Here is a 23,115-nt window from a genome sequence, read left to right as displayed (position 1 = left end):
AAGAGAAGAGCCGCCACCAACTCGAGGCGATTCGTACAGCAGTTGATTAATGATGAAGCTGTTTAACCTAACACAAAACTGTGTGTTTTGTGTTATCTCCCCCGGGAGGATGTTGTAAATTTATTTGTACATATACATTTTCTAACCTTAACGAAGTCACTGCTAAGTAGCTACAAAAGTAAAACTACACCCCCATTTTCTTTAGTATAAGCTCTGCAGAAAAATTAATATTATATTTTGAATAACTTGATTAACTTTACTTAGCATTTAAAATATTTGATAGATAGATTTAATAAATAGATTTAACTGTCCCTCTTCAAATTATTAAGAAATTATTTAATTGATTTGGGTGGGGAGTGATAAGAACCATTGACCTGACATAGGCCTTTCAAGGGGTAGGCTTAGGTCGGGCGCGGGTTTTTTGGGCCTTGTTCAAACGGACGGCGAGCGAAGAAGGCGACAACTAGGTCGGCGACTTCGCCCTTTTAAGTTTAATTTACGTAGTGTAGGGTTTTAGAAATTCATAACCCTTTAAATAATTGGTTTGTATGATCTCCTTTCCTGTTTTGTACCTATCCTAAAAAACCAAAATCATCCTATCTGAAATCCTTATCTGCAACCAAAACTTTTAACAGCCTTCGTCACTGATCGGTCGACGGAAAATTCGGTAAGTGGAATAACATTTCTTATCAACGTACCAATTTATTTCCACGAATGCGATTAGAGGTCGCTGGGTTGCTGATTAATATAGGATTTGTTTGTTTTTAGTTACACGTGAATTAAGAGGTGTGTGTCCAAACTGGGTTAACTTGAAGGTAGGTCAAAATACTAATTTTCCACAAAGACTAGACCGCCATTATTGGACGGCTGATTTGAGCCAACGGACTTTCGTTAGGAAGCGGTTTCGTCTTTTAACGTTTAACTTACGTATTTAACTTAACTTACTTATTCAAGACGTAATACACTGTTTTCTTTACCTTGACTAAATTTTAAGCCCTTTTACATAGTTAGGCTATTGTAATATTGGAGTTAGTGAGAATTAATTAGGCATAGACTCAGATTGAATAATTTTACAAAGGCTTATATAATTATATGGGCGTAGTAATAAATTTAGTCGAAATTAGGTCTGTCTGTTTACTTAGCATTACTATTCGGGATTAGTTTGCTTTAATTTTACTTTAACCGGGTCGGAACTTAATAGAATTCTGGGACCAAACTGAACTACCCTGGGAATTTTATGGCCTTGGTTTGATTTATTCATAGTCCTATTGAGATTAATTGCATTTACCTGAATTACTTTTACCGGAATTTAACTAGCCTACTTAAGCTTACCAAGCAATTATTAATCCTTTGGATTTTCTGGCACAAGTCTGAAAACACGTTAGGCGCACGGAAGAATTGTGTGCTTAACAGCCCGTTTTATACCATTTACTAAATTACTACTAGAGAACACTCAGTGGAAGGAATTACCCTTGTAATTTTGTAGAGTATATTCCTTCGATCTTCCCACTGAGCGAAACAAATTTCCCACAAAGGAAGATTGGCATCCCCAGCGGGATGTTTTAAGGCCTGTGTTGTTGTCCAGGGATTATTTTGTCTTGTTACCTTTTAAACTCATAAAATGTCTGCGACACAATTAGCATATTCCCTCCGACTTTATGAGGAAAACTGCAAGGATTTATGCACAACTGCTGGTGACTTGATTCAAAGGGCAAGTGATGTTGAGTCCTCGACCTTGGAGACATATCGTCTTAGCTCAAATAAAGAAGTATGAAGAACTCAACTTTAAGTACTTAGTTCAACTTGGAGAAGAAGGGTTCTCTGAGCAAGACCTGATAGAAACACAGCTCACTGCAAAGCGGCGTCATGCCAACCAAGTCATCACAGAGAGCACTGAAGTTTTGGAGAAACTAAAAATCATTTGCATGGAAGCCAAACCCCAGAGGAGTATTGCAACAGAGTTTAGGCCATGGCATAAGGTTAAGTTGCCGTCTTTATCACTACCGGAATTTGAAGGGACCATCCATCCATCCATCCATCCATACATACATACACAAGCAACTCTTTACTTTTGTCATTATCATTAACACAACACAATTATTATTATTATTATTATTACTTTTTTTTTTTTTTGCTCTATCACAGTCCTCCAATTCGACTTGGGTGGTGGTATTTATAGTATGGGGTTCCGGTTGCATCCTGCCTCCTCCTTAGGAGTCCATCACTTTTTTCTTACTATGTGGCGCCGTTTCTATGGATCACACTCATCTGCATGAGTCCTGGCAGTTACTTCAGCGTCTAGTTTTTTCTAGACTTCCTTTTCAGGGATCTTGGGATCGTGCCTAGTGCTCCTATGATTATGGGTACGATTTCCACTGGCATATCCCATATCCTTCTTATTTCTATTTTCAGATCTTGATACTTATCCATTTTTTCCCTCTCTTTCTCTTCAACTCTGGGGTCCCATGGTATTGCGACATCAATGAGTGATACTTTCTTCTTGACTTTGTCAATCAACGTCACGTCTGGTTTATTTGCACGTATCACCCTATCAGTTCTGATACCATAGTCCCAGAGGATCTTTGCCTGATCGTTTTCTATCACTCCCTCAGGTTGGTGCTCGTACCACTTATTACTGCAAGGTAGCTGATGTTTCTTGCACAGGCTCCAGTGGAAGGCTTTTGCCACTGAATCATGCCTCTTTTTGTACTGGTTCTGTGCAAGTGCCGGCATTCGCTTGCTATGTGGTTTATGGTTTCATTTTTCGTATTGCACTTCCTACATATGGGAGAGATGTTATTTCCGTCTATCGTTCTTTGAACATATCTGGTTCTTAGGGCCTGATCTTGTGCCGCTGTTATCATTCCTTCAGTTTCCTTCTTGAGCTCTCCCCTCTGTAGCCATTGCCAATTGTCATCGCTGGCTAGTTCTTTAGTCTGTCTCATGTATTGTCCGTGCATTGGTTTGTTGTGCCAGTCCTCTGTTTCTGTCTGTCATTATCCTAGTCCTCTGGTGATTTCTGGGTCTTCGTCTACTTTTATTAAGCCCTTCTTCCACCCATGCACCATTCTTTTAGCGGGTACACCCCTCGTCTTCACTGGTTTTCAGATATTGCCCCAGTGCTCTGTTCTCGGATGTTTGACGCCAGTTCCTTACCTCCTATACTTAGTAGTCCTCTTCACCCTCCTTCCTTTTCGTGTTATGTATATTCAGGTCGTCAGTATTTGCTCTTGGGTGTAGTGCTTTGTGTATTGTCATATGTTTCCTGGTTTTCTGATCTATGCTGCGGAGTTCTGCCTTCGTCCATTCGACTATTCCTGCGCTGTTTCTGATTACTGGCACTGCCCATGTGTTTATGGCTTTTATCATATTTCCGGCGTTGAGTTTTGACTTGAGTATCGCCTTGAGTCTCTGCATATATTCTTTCCTGATCGTGTCCTTCATCTCTTGGTGTTTTATATCCCCTCTTTCCATTATTCCCAGGTATTTGTATCCTGTCTCATCTATGTGTTTGATGCTCTCCCATCTGGTAGCTTTATCCCTTCAGTTCTCGTTACTTTGCCTTTTTGTATGTTGACTAAGGCGCATTTTTCTATTCCAAACTCCATCCTGATGTCCCTAGATACAATCCTTACAGTTTGGATTAGGGTGTCTATTTCCTTGATGCTCTTACCATACAGTTTGATGTCGTCCATGAACATCAAATGGTTGATTCTGTTGCCTCTTTTCTTGAGTTGGTACCCGGCATCCATCTTCTGTAGTACTTTTGTCATGGGATCATGGCTACTACGAAGAGTAGTGGGACAGTGAGTCGCCCTGGAAGATCCCCTCTCCTGATAATTAAACCTATGCTAGTCTTTATTCCAGAGCTTGTAAAGTATTGTATTCCAGTTGCGCATTGTATTTTTGAGCAAGCTGATGGTGTTTTCCTCTGCCCCATATATTTTCAGGCATTCTGTTAGCCATGTGTGTGGTATCATGTCGAAGGCTTTTTTATAGTCTATCCATGCCATGCTTAGGTTGGTTTTCCTTCTACTGTTCTTCATTACCATTTTGTCTATCAGGAACTGGTCTTTTGTGCCCCTACACTTCCTTCTGCAGCCTTTTTGTTGGTGGGGGATGGTGTTTGTCTCCTCTAGGTAATTGTATAGCCTTTCACTGATGATCCCTGTTAGTAACTTCCACATTATTGGTAGGCAGGTGATAGGCCTGTAGTTCTGGCTATATTTTCCCTTACTCTTGTCTTTTTGTACTAAGGATGTTGCTTCGTGTGGTCATCCATTTTGGGTGCATGGTGATTTGAGATACAATGCTGGAGTTTGTTCTGCTATTCGTGGGTGTAGGGCCTTGAAGTTTTTGATCCAGTAATCCATGACTTCATCGGGATCTGGGGCTTTCCAGTTTGGCATTTTCTTAGTTGGTGTCCTGACTGTGTCTGTCGTGATCTCTGTGAATCTTTGTTTTATTCTCCCTGTTTCTTCTTCCTTGACTTCCTGGAGCCATGTTGCATGTTTGTTGTGTGATACCGGATTGCTCCATATGTTTTCCCAGAGTCTCTTACTTGGTTCGGCTTCAGGAATTTCTGGGTGGTTGTCTTCCCCTCTTAGTTCGAATAGTTTGTTCTGTTGGTATCCCTTATTCCTGTTCATGTACCATTGGATCTTATGTGCTTTGGCCTTATTAAGCCTCCCTGTTTTACATCTTCTATTGTGTTGTTTAGTCCCCTCTCTTGTACTTTGCATTTCTCGTTGAGTTCCTCCCTTGTTTTCTTGCTTCTTAGCTTTTTTCTGCCATCTCTTTCAGTTTACTCAAGTCAGATCTCATCACCATGATTTGCTTTTCCAGGCGCCTTTTCCAAGGAGGTTGCTGTTTTGGTTTCTGTTGGGTTGGTTGTGCTGGTGGTGTTGGTGTTCGAATCCCCATCAGTTCTGCTACTAATCTTGCTCCTGCATATGCATATTATTATTATTATTATTATTAATTTTTTTTTTTTTTTTTTTTTTTTTTTTTTGCTCTATCACAGTCCTCCAATTCGACTGGGTGGTATTTATAGTATGGGGTTCCGGGTTGCATCCTGCCTCCTTAGGAGTCCATCACTCTTCTTACTATGTGTACCGTTTCTAGGATCACACTCTTCTGCATGAGTCCTGGAGCTACTTCAGCCTCTAGTTTTTCTAGATTCCTTTTCAGGGATCTTGGGATTGTGCCTAGTGCTCCTATGATTATGGGTACGATTTCCACTGGCATATCCCATATCCTTCTTATTTCTATTTTCAGATCTTGATACTTATCCATTTTTTCCCTCTCTTTCTCTTCAACTCTGGTGTCCCATGGTATTGCGACATCAATGAGTGATACTTTCTTCTTGACCTTGTCAATCAACGTCACGTCTGGTCTGTTTGCACGTATCACCCTATCCGTTCTGATACCATAGTCCCAGAGTATCTTTGCCTGATCGTTTTCTATCACTCCTTCAGGTTGGTGCTCGTACCACTTATTACTGCAAGTAGCTGATGTTTCTTGCACAGGCTCCAGTGGAGGGCTTTTGCTACTGAATCATGCCTCTTTTGTACTGGTTCTGTGCAAGTGCCGGGCATTCACTTGCTATGTGGTTTATGGTTTCACTTTTCGTATTGCACTTCCTACATATGGGAGAGATGTTATTTCCGTCCTATCGTACTTTGAAACATATCTGGTTCTTAGGGCCTATCTTGTGCCGCTGTTATCATTCCTTCAGTTTCCTTCTTTAGCTCTCCCCTCTGTAGCCATTGCCAATTGTCATCGCTGGCTAGTTCTTTAGTCTGTCTCATGTATTGTCCGTGCATTGGTTTGTTGTGCCAGTCCTCTGTTCTTTCTGTCATTCTCCTGTCTCTGTATATTTCTGGGTCTTCGTCTGCTTTTATTAGTCCTTCTTCCCATGCACTCTTTAGCCACTCGTCTTCACTGGTTTTCAGATATTGCCCCAGTGCTCTGTTTTCGATGTTGACGCAGTCCTCTATACTTAGTAGTCCTCTCCCTCCTTCCTTTCGTGTTATGTATAGTCTGTCCGTATTTGCTCTTGGGTGTAGTGCTTTGTGTATTGTCATATGTTTCCTGGTTTTTCTGATCTATGCTGCGGAGTTCTGCCTTCGTCCATTCCACTATTCTGCGCTGTATCTGATTACTGGCACTGCCCCAATGTGTTTATGGCTTTTATCATATTTCCGGCATTGAGTTTTGACTTGAGTATCGCCTTGAGTCTCTGCATATATTCTTTCCTGATCGTGTCCTTCATCTCTTGGTGTTTTTATATCTCCTCCTTCCATTATTCCCAGGTATTTGTATCCTGTCTCATCTATGTGTTTGATGTTGCTCCCATCTGGTAGCTTTATCCCTTCAGTTCTCGTTACTTTGCCTTTTTGTATGTTGACTAAGGCGCATTTTTCTATTCCAAACTCCATCCTGATGTCCCCAGATACAATCCTTACAGTTTGGATTAGGGTATCTATTTCCTTGATGCTCTTACCATACAGCTTGATGTCGTCCATGAACATCAGATGGTTGATTCTGTTGCCTCTTTTCTTGAGTTGGTACCCGGCATCCATCTTCTGTAGTACTTGTGTCATGGGAATCATGGCTAACTACGAAGAGTAGTGGGGACAGTGAGTCGCCCTGGAAGATCCCTATCCTGATATTAACCTCTGCTAGTCTTATTCCAGAGCTTGTAAGTATTGTATTCCAGTTGCGCATTGTATTTTTGAGGAAGCTGATGGTATTTTCCTCTGCCCCATATATTTTCAGGCATTCTATTAGCCATGTGTGTGGTATCATGTCGAAGGCTTTCTTATAGTCTATCCATGCCATGCTTAGGTTGGTTTTCCTTCTCCTACTGTTCTTCATTACCATTTTGTCTATTCAGAGCTGGTCTTTTGTGCCCTACACTTCCTTCTGCAGCCTTTCTGTTGGTGGGGGATGGTGTTTGTCTCCTCTAGGTAGTTGTATAGCCTTTCACTGATGATACTGTTAGTAACTTCCACATTATTGGTAGGCAGGTGATAGGCCTGTAGTTACTGGCTATATTTCCCTTACTCTTGTCTTTTTGTACTAAGGATGTTCTTCCTGTGGTCATCCATTTGGGTGCTTGGTGATTTGAGATACAATGCTGGAGTTGTTCTGCTATTCGTGGGTGTAGGGCCTTGAAGTATTTGAGCCAGTATCCATGGACTTCATCGGAACCTGGGGCTTTCCAGTTTGGCATTTTCTTTAGTTGGTGTCTTACTGTGTCTGTCGTGATGTCTGTGAATCTTTGTTTTATTCTCCCTGTTTCTTCTTCCTTGACTTCCTGGAGCCATGTTGCATGTTTGCTGTGTGATATCGGATTGCTCCATATGTTTTCCCAGAGTCTCTTACTTGGTTCGGCCTCAGGAATTTCTGGGTGGTTGTCTTCCCCTCTTAGTTGGCTGTATAGTCTTTTCTGGTTGGTTCCGAATAGTTTGTTCTGTTGGTATCCCTTATTCCTGTTCATGTACCGTTGGATCTTATGTGCTTTGGCCTTAAGCCTCTGATTTACATCTTCTATTGTGTTGTTTAATCCCCTCTCTTGTACTTTGTATTTCTCGTTGAGTTCCTCCCTTGTTTTCTTGCTTCTTAGCCTTTTTTCTGCCATCTCTTTCAGTTTACTCAAGTCAGATCTCATCACCATGATTTGCTTTTCCAGGCGCCTTTTCCAAGGAGGTTGCTGTTTTGGTTCCTGTTGGGTTGGTTGTGCTGGTGGTGTTGGTGTTCGAATTCCCATCAGTTCTGCTACTAATCTTGCTCCTGCATATGTCAAGTTATTTGTTTCTGTGATACTGGTGGTCTGTATTATGCCCAGTATTTCATTGACCTCACTTGTTTTCTCCCTTAATTTCTTGGTGTTGTAGGCTTTCATGGAGGGGATCTTTGTTCTCTCTGTATCTGGCTCCATCCATTGTCTAATCTTTTCTACCCATTCCGTCCTCTCTGTTACTTCGTCGGTGTTTCTTCGTGTGTCGTTGTTTGATACCTCGTCCTCCCTGTCGTCTTCTGTGGCATCGTCTCTCAGTTCGTCTTCGTGTAATTCGTTGTCGTGTGACATTTCCCTTTCCAGTTCTTCTCTTTCTGTTGGGGAGAGCCAGTTCTTTTTCTTTATGTTCCTTGCTTGGTCTGCCAGCCTCTGCTCTGTTTCGGGGTGTTATTCCTCTCATTCCAGATGTTGACCAATCTTCTTCTATATCCAATCTTCTTCTATATTATTATTATTATTTATTATTATTATTATTATTATTATTATTATTATTAAAAGGATTGCTGCATCAGCTCCATTAATTTTGTATAGAGTCTTCTCTATTTTCCTTATTAAGGATTTCTCAATGTTGCTGAAACTGGCAAGCAACGTGCCAAAGGGGATCGTCAAATCCAGTGTAGTCATATTGAATGATCTTTATTACTGCTATATACATATATTACTGTTACAAGTTTCTCTCTCTCTCTCTCTCTCTCTCTCTTTCTCTCTCTGACGTTTCGCCCAGATCTGCCAGGGCATGGTCACAGCGATGGTTGCTGGAGGACTGAATCTTGGTGGTGGTTGTTGTTGTTTTTGATTTAGTTGACCTTGTGTCAGCACGGGCTCTTGCTCACAGAGCAGCCCATAACTCAGGATGGTGAGAAGGTGGTAATGGTAGGATATGGTTCTTTATTTGGTGATAATGCGTGAGTTGATGAGTGTGATATTGGAAAGAAAACTTTTGAAGTGGTAAGGTTGTCCAACCTTTTTAAACCCTAAGGTGCCCTTCAGTGGTAGGAAAAGTGCAATAGTAGTGAGTGTTGGCAAGTCAGAGAGGCCAACAGATGAGAAGAAGGAAGGGTATGAGTCTGAGAAAAAGATTGCTAGTCAGTTAGCTTGTGAGGTCCACAAAACATTTCCTTATTCCGTTCCAATTCCGAGTGGGAAGTAGTGTGTTGTTAATGCATGAGGCTGAAGGAATGCTGTGCATGAGGGGTGAGGGGAGTGATGAAGGATGTCAGAGTCGGGGCTTTGCTTTTGGATGTTGGGTGATGTAGGTTGATGTTGGCTGTCTTTGTGTCAGTCATGCACTGAGTGGATTGTTTGTTATTCTGTGTTTTATGGTTTGTATGTGAGTGGATATGGGATGGCAGGGGTGTGAGGGGTCTTGACTGATGTCCCCGAGATTCTGCTATTTAGGAGTGTTTTTGCACCTACCTTGGTGGTGGGTAGGAGCATAGGAAGCCTGTAAGCTGTTGGGTGTTGTTTAGGATATGTACTCGTTATTTGAGTGACTGATTGTTGATCTCCATTCATGACTTTGTCTAGTTGTTGTGTTTCTGGGCAGTGTAATATATAGTGTTCCAGTGCTTCTTCTGTATTTGTTTGCAGTATTTACATGGTTTAGGGTTGTTTTTCTATTTTTGCCATGTGCATTGGTATCCGAACCTTAGACGGTGTATATTACCGCTAGTGCTCGTGTCATGTTCTTTGGTATGCTGTGTGGTTGAATTGTGTGGTGTCTGCATACCATTTTGCAGTCTTGGAGCCTCCGAAGATGGCTCTCCTGATTTTGCTTTCCTCCTGTGTTTGGCAGTATGCTGCTGCTATGCTTTTTAGTTGGGTTAGTGAGAGGTTTATTTTGATGTTGACATTGTTTATGTGTAGCCCGCTTTTTGCCAGGGAATCAGCTTCCTCATTTCCTTGTATTCCTACATGGCTCGGGATCCAGTTGAGAGTTATTTGTCTGTTTCTGCTTTGATGGAGTTTTGCCAGTGCCCATATGCTCGTTAGGAGTTTGATATTTTCCTTTGCTTTGTTTGCCTTTTTGTGATGGCTTGTATTGCTCCTTTCGAGTCGGTGTGTATTGTAGTGTTGCCCAGTTCGTGTTGGGAGTCTTCTAGTGCTTTGGCGATAGCTATCAGCTCTGTCTGTAGTGTGGAGGCATTGTCGAGAGCCTCCAGCTTCCTTGAGTGTTGTTGAGTAGACCCTGCTGCTGCCGCTGACGCTGAGGTCTACTGATCCATCTGTAAAGTATCCCTGCTGCTGCCGCTGGGACGCTGAGGTCTACTGATCCATCTGTAAAGTATATGTTTGTGGCGGTTGTCAACTGTATTGCTTCTTGTGCTGCTTGCTTTAACTGTTGGGTGGTGCATGCTTCCTTGCTTGCTGAAGAATTGTGTAGTTTGTGTTAAAAGGTTCTGGTTCCCAGGGTGCTGATTCTGTGTTATTCACTGAAGGGGGTGTCTTCCCTGATGGCTGCAGCATGATTTTGCATGCCTACTCTTCTCAGTGTATCTAGAAGGTCTCCAGCATATGTTTTGGGAGGGTCTAGCTCTTCATGGAGATTAATGCATTTCCTGATCTCCTTTTTGAGTGGACAGTCTCTGTCATTTTTTAAGGTTTTTAGCAGGATGGATGTGTTTCTCTGATCTATCCTATGAGTCAGAGATTGTAGTTTTGTTTCATGTCTCAGGATGCATAGGTTGGTCCACATTGGTGCTCCTGTAATGAGTCTTAAGGCATTGTTTTGGATTACCTCAAAACTTTTTTGTTCAGTGCTTGTGAGATTAGTGAGGACTGGTGCGGCATACTCTACTGTTGATCTTATTGTCTGTATGTAGAAAATCTGAGGGCATGGTATATGGCTCCCTGCCTTAGCGAGGTGATTCTTTTCATGGCGTTTTGTCTGCATTTGATCTTTTGTTTAAGTGTTTCTATTTCTTTGCGTGGTGAGAGCTGTATGTTGATGTTGACTCCTAGGTACATGAAGTTGTCTACCCATTCGATGGGTTCTCCATGAGTTGTATTGGGTTCAGGTCTGTATTGTATTTGATTGCCATTGCCTTGGTTTTTGCCGTGTTGATTTTTAGTCCTAGGACTGTGCATTTGTTTTCAATCTGTGTTATCGCGATTTGCATGTGTGGTGGGCTCTATGCCTGTCTGTGCTGACCAAGCACACATCATCTGCATATATGAAAATTTCAACTCCATTTGGGAAGTTGCTGTTGGCTAATTTCTCCATTAGTATATTGAAGAGGAAGGGGCTGAGTATTCCTCCTTGAGGTGTTCCATTTTCCAGACTGAGGAATTCGGAGGTTGCTCCTTGAAAGGTAACTCTGGCTTGTCTGTTTTGCATGTATCTTTGGTCCATGCTAGAAGGTTGCCTTTTAAACCGTCTTGTTGGCTAAGGCTGCCAGGATAGCAGCTGCACTTGCAAGTTCGTAGGCTTTTTCTAGGTCGAGAAATACTACGATTGCTTTCTTGTTATTTATTGTGGCCATCACATCTGCTAGACATTCCTGTGTGCCTATCCCCTCTTTGTAGGCATATAAGCGGTGGTGTAATGGGCCCTGTTTTCCACAGCAGTCTGTTTAACACCATTCTCATCTGCCGTCTTTTTCTGTGCAGCTGATGAGAGAAATGGGTCTGTAGGCGTTTGGCTCCTTTGGTTTGGGAATTGGTTGTGTGTTTTGTTGGTTCCATTGTGTGGGTCTGATCTGCTCTGTGTACGTTGTTTTATTATGTGGAGATGCACTGTTTTTGCTGCGTTTCCCATGTTTTTTACATGCTATATGTAATCATGTCTGCTCCTTGGTGCTGTGTCTGTTCCCTTTTGGAGGGCTTTGTCAAGTTCTTTCATTGTGAATGGTGTGTCCGTGTCATCAGAATTGCTGCAGGCTGTATTGATGATTCTCCATCTTTCAGGATTGAGTGCCACTTGTCTTTCTCGTGTGACTGGTGGTAGGTGAATTGATTTGGTTCTGTCTGCAAAGTGTTGTGCTAGTCTGTTTGCTTCAGCTAGAGGGTTGGGATGGTGTGCCTGTGTTCCTGGTGGTCTTTCCTGATACCTTGTTGAACCACTTGAACATCTTTGCAATGGGTGTCAGTCGAGTGGTTTCTGAGCACCATTTTAGCCAGGTTTCCTGCTTAACCTCCTTAGCAGTTTGGGCTGCGTGTTTACGACTCTCTTAGGATCGTGTGCAACTCGTCGGTGGGGTTCCTTCTGAATATTTTCCTTATTCTGTTTACTCTTGAGTTCATTTCTTTGATTCTAGAGTTGTAGTACCAACTGTCCTGTGGGGTTGCATTGTTCTAAAGGCTTTCTTGGCATGGAAATGTTTGCTGCGTTGTGCAGGCTCTCTACAAAGTCCTGTTGGAGCGTGCATATGTTGAGGGCTGGATTTTGAATGTACTGTGTTGCCCATGTGTTCATGTGGTTTTGAAATGTTGGCCAGTTTGCTAGGTCCGGTCTCCATCCTGCCGGAGGGGGCGGTGGTGGGGGAATTTTCATTATCTTTAGTTTTGTTTCGGTTGCAAAATGGTCACTGGTTAGTGTTGGGTGCACTCTCCATGTGCAGTCTTCTTTCAGGTTTCCAGTTATGAAGCTTAAGTCTAGCCTGCCACCTCGTAGGTGTGTTGCTTCATTTGTGTCATTTATTAGTGCAACGTCTGGAAATTCTTCCATTAGGATGTCTCGACTGTAAGCATGGGTGGTGTTCATTGAAGTCTCCTGCAAAGAAGGTGTTTTCTCTGGAGGCTGCACTGAAGAGGTTCTCTCCTTCAAAGATTTTTTCATGCCCTTTGTAGATATTGTGTATGGTGAGTGACGTGTTTGCTAGTCTTATGAGGACACTTAGTGTCTCAATCCCATCACCACAGTTTATGTTTCTTATTTTTTCCGAGGGAATTGTTGTTTTTATTAGGGTGATCAGCCCTCTATTTGAATCTGTATGTGGAGTTTTATAAACTGTGTATCCTTTGAATGTGAAGTTGTTGTTTTCCCTAATTAGTGTTTCCTGTAGCAGGATGACGTCGTGTCTTTCTGAGAGTACTTTGGATTGTAGTATGGCATATTTTGTGTTGGCACTGTTTATGTTCCATTGTAATATTTTTAGACTGGTGTATGATGAAATGTCTTCAGTGTTCTGGGGGCGTGTTTGATGTTGATTGTTTCCTTCCATCTTAATAAGGTGTCAGTGCTACAATCGTTTTCCTGAGGTCAGCTGTTAGGTTTAGGTTTGGAAAAAATTGTTGAAAAATTGCCCTCACAATTTTCTCTATTTCCCTCCTAAAGTCGTCTTTACTGAGGCGGTAGTGGCCTTTCTCTGGTGTCTGCTCTACGGTGTTGTGCTGACTTTCGGCACTGGTACTACCGTCACGGGTGGAGTTGGGGGTGGGGGGTGTTTTCATGTGATTGGGTGGGGTGGGAAGTAGGGGTGTTTTCCGAGTTGATGTGGAGTAGAAGGACATGGGGTTTGAGGCAGGTGTGGGCGTGTTGTTTGTGTCTTGGTTTTGTGTCTGTCTGGGGTCTCTGTGGTATGTGTTCTGTTGTTGGTCTTGTTGTGGTTGTTGTGTAGGTGGATTGCGTCTTTGATTGGTGGGGGGTTTCTGCTGCCTATATCTGGGGTTTTGGTGTCTGTGTTGCTGTGGTTGTTGTTGCTGTAGTGGAGGTGGGTTGTATTCCGTTGGTCGCTGAGGATGTGATGTTTGTTGTTGGTGTTGTTGTTGTGTAGGTGGGTTTTGTTGTGGTAGGTGTTGAGGGTATGATGTGTGTTGTGGGGGAGGTTTGTGTTGCTGCTGCAACGTTCTGGTGGTGGTCTGGGGGTTCTGGCCTTTCATTCGCCAAATCCTCTTAAGTCTTTCCGGACAGCCTTTATGGTAGGTGTTGAGGGTATGATGTGTGTTGTGGGGGTGGTTTGTATTGCTGTTGCAACGTTCTGGTGGTGGTCTGGGGGTTCTGGCCTTTCATTAGCCAAATCCTCTTTAGTCTTTCCGGACAGCCTTTATGCCAGGCGTGATGCTGCCCTTTACAATTTGGGCATTTTGCTGTTGTCCTCTCTTTCCTTTTGTAACGATCTAAGCACTCTTGTGTTGGGTGTTTGCAACTACATATCCCACAAATGTGTTTGTAGCTACATTCTCGCTGATGGTGTCCAAATCTTTGACACCTAAAGCACCTTAGTGGTTCAGGGGTGAATTCTTCAGTGGGGAATTTTCCCCATATTGGTATGTTTACTTCGGCAGGCCTTTCCCCCTGGAAGGTTACAAGAACCTTTCTTGTTGGTTCTCCTGCTTTGTTTGTGCACCGGGTGGCGTCTAACACAAAGGAGAGCTCTTTTATGGGGTCGATTGGGAGGTTTACTGGGTATCTGCATTTGAGTCCTTTCTGTATTCTGTCGTTTGGGTCCAGTGCTTTGCAATGTCCGTCCTTCCTGAGTACTTCTTCGGCATGTTTGTCTTTAGGTATCAGAATGAATTGTCCTGTTCGGGTTGGTCGTGCCTGGAAAATGATGTCCTTGTGTCTGTCTTCAATGGCTTTTATTGTGGTGTAAGCTGTTTCTCCTGGTTTTTGTATTGGTTTGAATCTCAGTCGTGGGAATTCGGTGTCTGATTGCAAGTTAAAAGTGTCCGTGTTTTGTGTTGATTTCTTCATGTTCTTCTTACTGCGTACAAGTGTAAAGCCACCATTGTCCTGTGAAAGGTCGTCTTCCGTGTCAGAGCAGTGTAGGGAGAGGAGCTGTTGGGAGGGATGTTCTTTTGAGTGTGCAGGAGAGTTATCAGGGGGAGAGGAAATCCGTGGTCTCTGTGTCACATGTTCGTCTGAGGGGGAGCTGGTACCTGATCTATTTCTTCTTCTAGTCGGTGTCATGGATGTGATGGGGGCTGAGGAGTCGTCATGGATGATGTGATCTTGTGATATGATAGAGGTTGAAGGTTCCATGTCTATGGAGTGGATTTAGGATATTGTGAGGGGTGAGTGAATAAGTGGATGGTTGTGTTTATGTCGCCTGAAGGGCTTGGATGTTTGTTTAAGTTATCTTGGAATCTGGCTTATGGAAGGCGCCAGCCTATGGTTTCCTGTGCTACTTGCAATATAGTATTGCGACAGTAGGAAGATTTGTCTCTTTGGTCTTGCTTCTGTTGGAGTTTTTAGACCTCAAGGGCTACCAAATGTTCCACAAGAGAGACGGTGTTAATAAGAGAAAGTTATTTTTTGAGAAAAGGAGGAGTGATTTTAAGTCTTCAAATTGCTTATAAGAGTGAGAGAGCTCTCTCAAATCTTATTCTCCCTTGCTAAGTGCGCCAACTATAAAGTCGGCAGGGCTAAAAGGCAGGGAAAGTCTGCAGCAAGCTGATTGGCTAGTGGCAGAGAAGCACAAGCTTGAAATCCTGCAAAGAAGCTTGTAGGTTTTCCTGCTGGCTTCTGATTGGTCGGTGGCTGCCGGTGGGAGGAGTCTGGGCGGAGCTGTAGCTGGAAGTGGGCGGAGTCTAGGAGCGGTGTGAGCAGAGATGTTGCTACCACGGATGCCGAGCAGCAACTGATCTTGGTGGTGACTGGTTGTTTGTTGTTGTTTAAGATTAAGCTGGCCTTGTGCCAGCACGGGCTCTTGCTCACAGAGCAGCCCGTAAAATACTGGTGGTTGTTGTTTAAGATTAAGCTGGCCTTGTGCCAGCACGGGCTCTTGGTGGTGAGTCCTTCGCTATATATCATGGTCGTGCGGGCGCTCACGGATGCTCCTGCAGGACCCGGAGGTGCTCGACTTTTTCGATTGCTGGCGGCCAGGCGTCGGAAACTCTCGAGGCGCGTTGATCTTCTCAGGTGTGTTGCGTCACCTGGAGCCGGGTTTTCATTGGCTGCGACCGTGGTGACGTAACTCCTGGTATTTCTACCAACCTCTTCGATATTGGCCCATCCTGGGCGCTGGTGTTCTCGTCTGGAGGGGGGGGCTGGGTCTTTTTTTTTCCTTCCCTTACACAGGTGGGCAGCAGGAAGGGTTCCTATTCGTATTAAGGAAGGTTTCGCTCGAGGATAAATAATGCCTCAAGGAGGGCGTCCTCTTTGCCAACTTTTACATGGGTACCGTTGAAGAGCGGGTTTTTTCGCAGCACCGATGTCCCCGGACGTATGCCTGATACATCGACGACATATTTGTTCAAGCTGACTCCGAGGAAGAGGTTGAAGCCCTTCGCCAGCAGTTCCTGCGCAACAGCGCCCTTAATTTCACGATTGAATTTAGCAGCGAAGATTGGCTCCCCTTCCTCGACGTCCTAATTACGAAGACTACCCCGAAGATGACCACCACCGTCTACACCAAATCCACTAACTTGGGACTTTGCTTAAATATAGAAAAGTGAGTGTCCTGCGAGGTTCAAGACCACCACCGTCAGGGCCTTCGTGAGGAGGGCCTTAACGCACTGTTCAGCGTGGCAGGACACCCACGCAGAACTGGACCGAGCCTCACAAATGATGATTAATAACGGTTACTCCAACAAGCTGATCAACAGGGAGATCAGAACAGCCTTAAACAAATGGTACATGGAGGACGGAGAGAATAAAGAGAATCCCCCCTCCGAGGATATACGTATTTTCTACAAGTCCTTCATGCACCACGGATATAAGGAAGAGGAGAGATGCCTTAAGAAGATTGTAGAAGAGAACGTCACCCCCGTGGAGGAAGGGAAGAGGCTCTCTTTTATAATCTATTATAAAAACAGGAGAACAAGGGACCTGATTATGAGAAATAACCCTACCCCGCCTGCAGGAGATCCCCTGAAGCAGAATAACGTCGTCTACCAGTACACATGCCCTATCCAAGGATGTCCTGGAGTTTATATCGGTATGACAACGTTACGACTGTCTAAGAGGATCTCCTGTCACGCCCAGAATGGTGCCATAAAACACCACGCCCTCACCGCCCACCAACAGCATGTCGTGCGTGAGGATATCGTAAAAAACACAAAGATAATTGGAAGAGCCCCCGATCAGCGACGCCTACGCCTCCTTGAGGCATTATTTATCCTCGAGCAGAAACCATTCCTTAATACGACACAGGAACCCTTCCTGCTGCCCACCTGTGTAAGGAAGACCCAGCCCCCCCCTCCAGACGAGAACACCAGCGCCCAGGACGGGGCCAATATCGAAGAGGTTGGTAGAAATACCAGGAGTTACGTCACCACGGTCGCAGCCAATGAAAACCCGGCTCCAGGTGACGCAACACACCTGAGAAGATCAACGCGCCTCGAGAGTTTCCGATGCCTGGCCGCCAGCCAATGGAAAGTCGAGCACCCTCCGGGTCCTGCAGGAGCATCCGTGAGCGCCCGCACGACCATGATATATAGCGAAGGACTCACCACCGACCATTACGGGCTGCTCTGTGAGCAAGAGCCCGTGCTGACACAAGGTCAGCTAAATCAAAAACAACAAACAACACCGACCTTAATTACGGGCTGCTCTGTGAGCAAGAGCCCGTGCTGGCACAAGGCCAGCTTAATCTTAAACAACAACCACCGACCTTAAGGTCAGCTAAATCAAATCAAATAAAAAACAACAACCACCAAGATTCAGTCCTCCAGCAACCATCGCTGTGACCATGCCCTGGCAGATCTGGGCGAAACACGTCAGAGAGAGAGAGAGAGAGAGAGAGAGAGAGAGAGAGAGAGAGAGAGAGAGAGAAACTTGTAACAGTAATATATGTATATAGCAGTAATAAAGATCATTCAATATGACTACACTGGATTTGACGATCCCCTTTGGCACGTTGCTTGCCAGTTTCAGCAACATTGAGAAATCCTTAATAAGGCAAATAGAGAAGACTCTATACAAAATTAATGGAGCTGATGCAGCAATCCTTTTCAACAAGACTTGTTTAAAAGAGGGTCTACTCCCAAGATGATGATATTATTATTATTATTATTATTATTATTATTATTATTATTATTATTATTATTATTATTATTATTATTATTATTATGGACAAAATATTTCAACACAAAAATATTTCCAGATAAACGAAGGAACAGCCTCTCTCACCCACACACACACACACACGCTATATATATATATATATATATATATATATATATATATATATATATATATTATTATATGTGTATGTATATATCATACATATATATACACACATATATATATGTATATATATATATATATATGTATATATATATATATATATATATATATATATATATATATATATATATATATATATATATATATATCGTGTATGTGTTTGTGTGGTTGAGAAAGGCTGTTTCTTCGTTTATCTGGAAATATTTTTGTGTTGGAGTATTTTTGTCCATAATAATAATAATAATAATAATAATAATAATAATAATAATAATAATAATAATAATAATAATATAATAATAATAATAATAATAATAAAAATTGTCATGTTAATGATAATGACAAAAGTAAAGTTGTTGCTTGTGTATGTATGTATGGATAGATGGATGAATGGATATATTTATATATATATATATATATATATATATATATATATATATATATAGATAGATAGATAGATAGATATATAAGGAATATATATATATATATATATATATATATACTATATATATATATATATATATCTATATACATATATATATATATATATATATATATATATATATAATATATAGATTTCTATATATATACATATATATTGTTATGAACTCTTAGAGATGGTAATGAGTTCAGAGGTTCTTTAATCCACTTCTAAAGTCCTTACCACTATGGTAATGAGTAGGACTCATAACCAGAACATCAACAATCCAAAGTATTTCCTCAAAGAGAAGGATACAGAGACTAAACATATACTTAATTATTCCAACAAAGAAGTCTTATCATTACAAAGAAATCCCTTGAAAGCTGTACTTTAGGGAAGAAAGAGAAAAAACAAAACTCACAATTACAAAATTCCAAAAAAAACATTCGCCTAGCTAACTATCATACTAAAGTAAAAGAAAAAGTTACTAGGGGGAGATAGAAAACACAGATGCACTGGTCGTTATGATAGTAAGAGACAAAGTAAGAAAAATAGCCTTAAACCTAATCAAACCACACATTCGAATAAGCGTACATTAGGACTATGAAACATAATTATCTTGCAGTTAAGAAAAATTAACTATCACTCCACTAATCCAATGATTCATAGTAAGTCGTCTCTTTAATATTAGCTCGAAGTCTCGTCTTCAACGGTTAACTCCAGTAGTGCCACTAAGGATGAAACACCCAACTCAGGTCGTCTATACGAGAGAATATTTATGATAAATACACACAGGGTCTGGGATCTTACCCTCTTCTTCGACCCTGGGAGGCCTCTTTACGACTCCAGAGGTTCAGCTAACTGAGGGCAAGGGCAAATGACGGGCGAGGTTCGCCTCCAAAAGTACATCGATCTGGTAAGGGCGTCACAACCCCGAAGTATAGCCTTGTAAAGGGAGAGCGTCACACAATTTCTTTACACAGACCGCAGAGACGTCCATAAAAAGTACTGTTCGTAGGGGGATGAAAAGGAACACCTCCAAGATGCCAATAGCTTCACAAAGTCGAGGACGTCTTCAGAACATCCGAGTAATTTACCACAAGCCGTCAGGAAAAATATAGGAGCTGATAACCTCTCTACAGGGAGCCGTTAACTAACTCTTCATCACTCCGCAAGTTCCCATATCAGATGCGGAGATGAAAATAAAACGGGTCTCAAACAGTCGAAGCACAGTCAACCATGAAAAGAAAAACATTTACATGGGTTAAATACCAATTAAAACTATAACTACCCTTAGAGGGGGGGAGGTAAAAACCCCAAGTCCAACCTTCAAACGACATATATAAATAAACTGGACAAAAACAAACAAATTTACTTTAAATGTATGAAGTCAAAAGCATAACTTCAATATAAAAATTTATCAAATATATTAATTACATTACAATATATATATTATATATATATATATATATTATATATATATATATATGATATATATATATATTTCTATATATATATATATATATATATATATAATATATATATATATATATATATATACATATATATATATATATATATATATATATATATATTATATATATATATATATATATATCTATATATATATATATATATATATAGATATATATATATATATATATATATATATATATATATATATATATATATATATATATATGTATGTATATATACATATATATATATATATATATATAATATATATATATATATATATATGTATATGTAATATATATATATACATATATATGTATGTATATATATATATATATATATATATATATATATATATATATATATATATTATGTGGCCTTTGCCGATCAGAGTTGATCTCACCCATGGGGCATCCTTGCCAACGGAGCTTCATAGGACAGGGGTTTTAGTTTTACCATGGGTGGGCCCTTCCCCTTCCTCAGCTTCGTCAGCTAGCCAAGTAGATAGAATCCTCAGCCATATGACCCTAGATCATGTGACGCCTGCCAGCCTGTGAAGAACTTCCAGATCAATTCGCTGCCATCGATGGAAAACAGGAGATTTCTTGACAGTCCAAAATCCAGGCAATTCTCTGCTCACTGTTGATGAAATTCACTCCTTTGCTACAGACTGGAAGCTTCCAATCTCTAGATTGTACGACATTGGAATGCAGCGACTCCTAACGGTGTCTTTCGAGCTCTAAGTCCTGCCACACTAGGATCAAATATTTTGCATATGTAATAGGCATTGAACTTACGGGTTTTTACGCCGCGCCAGAGGTTGCCACTGTAGTATATGAAAGTATTTGATCCATTATGCATTGCATAACAAATATTTTGCATATATGAAAGGCATTGAACTTACGGGGTTTTACGCCACGCCAGAGGTTGCCACAGTAGTATATGCAAGTATTTGAGCCATTATGCATTGCATAACAAATATTTTGCATATATGAAAGGCATTGAACTTACGGGTTTTTACGCCACGCCAGAGGTTGCCACAGTAGTATATGCAAGTATTTGAGCCATTATGCACTGCATAACCCATGTTTTGCATATATAAAAGGCATTGAACTTACGGGTTTTTACACCGCGCCAGAGGTTGCCACAGTAGTATATGCAAAAATGGGATTCAATTTGCAATGCACAACCCAATTCACATATGGAGTAGTCGGCATGAAACTTGCCAGTGGTTGCCTTCCACCCATGTGTGATTGAGGATTGATACCCCTGAGGGTATCGTGTGGCAAGAGGAGGGGTGCTCGACGGGCCCAGCAGCCGCTGTAGTCTCTCCATCGCGCAGAGATGCTTCCACAACTTTATCCAGGAGTGAATTCCATCACAAAACTGAGCAGCCTCTTCGTCCCAACTTCGAAGAGGTTGTCCTTTCTTCTTCCTTCTGCTGGCAAACTTCATCTTCCTAAAAGTGCCTGGTTCTCAAGTGACGTAGTTGCCCTTGTAGAGATTTCTTACCATTGCAGCATCTCGCTCCAGTCTTTGGAGGTTAGCTGCAGATTCTGTCCTCAGCTTCTGATGTATTTGTTCTCTACTTAGAGGCTTCGTCTTTGAAGGAAGTTTAGCCGAGGCTTTTGAGTGTCTCCTGTTGGCAGCTGAACGTCGTTGCGACGCTCTGATCTGGAGAATCCCTTCCTCGATGTCGTCCATTTGTCGGTAGAGGGCTTTGCAGTTGACCTGGGGCTTCCTTAGACATCGAGGTTTAGCCTGAGAACTTTCCTTTCCAACTTTCCTCTCTGATCCAGGCTGTCTTTTCGGCGCCATTTTGGTAAAATTCTTCTCTTTATAGAAAGTGTCCTTTGCCTTGCTAATCATATCAAGCCTTTTTATGTCCAAGGATCTGATTTTTGTATCCTGTACCAAGGCCTCTTCTTGGAGTTTTTCAAGTTCAAAGATGGCCTCCATCTTTTCAAACTCCATCGTCTCTACTTCCTCCTTCATCTCAGCTAGCTCGAATTCCAGCTGGACTGTCCTCCTCGTCATTTCATTGGTTTTTCCATTGTCCATTTGTTCTACAATACTTTCGGCTCCTTTCATCAAGCTGAGGACCTCCTTTTGCTTCACAGAGAGTTCATTCTCCAAGTGCAGGATCTCTCTGTCCCTCTGGAGGTTGTGTGCTTTAGCATCCTCCAACTCCCTCTTTTTGTCAGTTAATTCTTTCCTGCATAGTTCGAGCTGCTGCAAATTGTCTTGGGCCAACTTTTTCTCAATGGTGAGGACTTGCAATTGATCTTCCAAACAGTTCATCTGGAAGTTCTGGTCCTCGGTTTCCTTCTGCAGACTTTCAATGCTATTCTGCTTCCTCCTGTTCTCGTCTCGCAGTTTCTTCAGGTCCTCATTTTTCTTGTCTAGTTCATTTTTCAATTCTGTTCGATTGTTTTCCGTCTGCTGCAGATCTCGACGCAACGTCTCCTTTTCCATGTCGAGAACTGCGACCGTGTTTTCCAAAATGATGAGGGAGGAGTTTTTGTCCTCATTCTCTCTTCTAAGCTTCTCTGTCTCCTGCGCCTTGAGAGCTACCTCTCTTTTGAGCTCTTCCATTTCGGCTGGCATTGAGAGAAGCTGCGTATCCTTCTCATGATTGAGACGTTCCAGCTCAGTTATATTTCGTGTCAGCTTCGTTCCTTCTTCGGTCAGGTCCTCTACCTTCTTTCTTAGTTCCTCTGCTAATCGAACCTTCTCTTCGAGCTCTTCCTGAAGCGTCGAGATGATAGCATTTATCTGGATTGCTCCCTGGGTCTTTTGGCAGGGCAAATGCAGTGTCTCTTCACAATCTGAACTAGAGACATCTTCACAAACCGTATTTTCGTCTTCTTCACAGTCTTGCTCATCGTCATTCATATCGACTTGCATATCGTCATTCATATCGTCTTGCACATCGTCATTCATATCGTCGTCCATATCGTCATCCAAATGATTGTCCTCTTCAGTTATGGCCAGCGACGGACAGTTGTCCAGAGCCATAAAATCATTGAAGAAACGGACAATATCCATGCAGAATCCAAGAAGCATGCATACTTCAATGGATAGCACAACAAGATTGATATAGACAGCTTTCTCGCGGGGGAATCCGGCCGCGAAGGTAAAGCACAGGTTTAGCACGAACGAAAGCAAAGTTAGAAACATCTTTAGCTTGATGCAGACCAATTCTGTTTGCTTTAACCCTCGATTTCAAAACCGACACAGATGAGTGACGCGTCAGGATTCCGGAGCCATTGTGGTCTCCGCTGAAGCTGCTGCTGTCTCATGTCTCCGGGGATTCTTGAGGATTCCCAGGAGAGCTGGTTATGTCCC

The 23,115-nt window shown here is 42.1% G+C and overlaps 2 protein-coding genes across 2 annotated transcripts; both read right to left on the bottom strand.

Moving 5' to 3' along the window:
* Positions 1–11,172: 11,172 nt before the first annotated feature.
* LOC135211524 (uncharacterized) lies at positions 11,173–13,624 on the bottom strand. The gene is made up of 2 exons (XM_064244826.1): positions 13,055–13,624; positions 11,173–11,355 (listed from the first exon to the last, which is right to left on the bottom strand). Exons 1-2 carry the CDS (start codon positions 13,622–13,624, stop codon positions 11,173–11,175), a joined length of 753 nt encoding a protein of 250 aa, XP_064100896.1.
* Positions 13,625–21,243: 7,619 nt separating this feature from the next.
* On the bottom strand, positions 21,244–22,815 carry LOC135211523 (coiled-coil domain-containing protein 39-like). Its single transcript, XM_064244825.1, has one exon. The coding sequence runs from the start codon at positions 22,813–22,815 to the stop codon at positions 21,244–21,246; it is 1,572 nt and encodes a 523-aa protein (XP_064100895.1).
* Positions 22,816–23,115: the final 300 nt, after the last annotated feature.

Source organism: Macrobrachium nipponense, chromosome 4, assembly GCF_015104395.2.
Source record: "Macrobrachium nipponense isolate FS-2020 chromosome 4, ASM1510439v2, whole genome shotgun sequence".
Lineage (NCBI taxonomy): Eukaryota > Metazoa > Arthropoda > Malacostraca > Decapoda > Palaemonidae > Macrobrachium > Macrobrachium nipponense.
This window is presented reverse-complemented; position numbering and strand designations above follow the sequence as displayed.

Coding starts and splice junctions, on each gene's coding strand:
- LOC135211524 (XM_064244826.1), bottom strand. CDS start 13,624: ATGAAAGGCCAGAACCCCCAGACCACCACCAGAACGTTGCAGCAGCAA. Junction 11,356..13,054: donor GGAGGGAAATAGAGAAAATT/GTGAGGGCAATT, acceptor TGTGGAAAACAG/GGCCCATTACACCACCGCTT.
- LOC135211523 (XM_064244825.1), bottom strand. CDS start 22,815: ATGGATATTGTCCGTTTCTTCAATGATTTTATGGCTCTGGACAACTGT.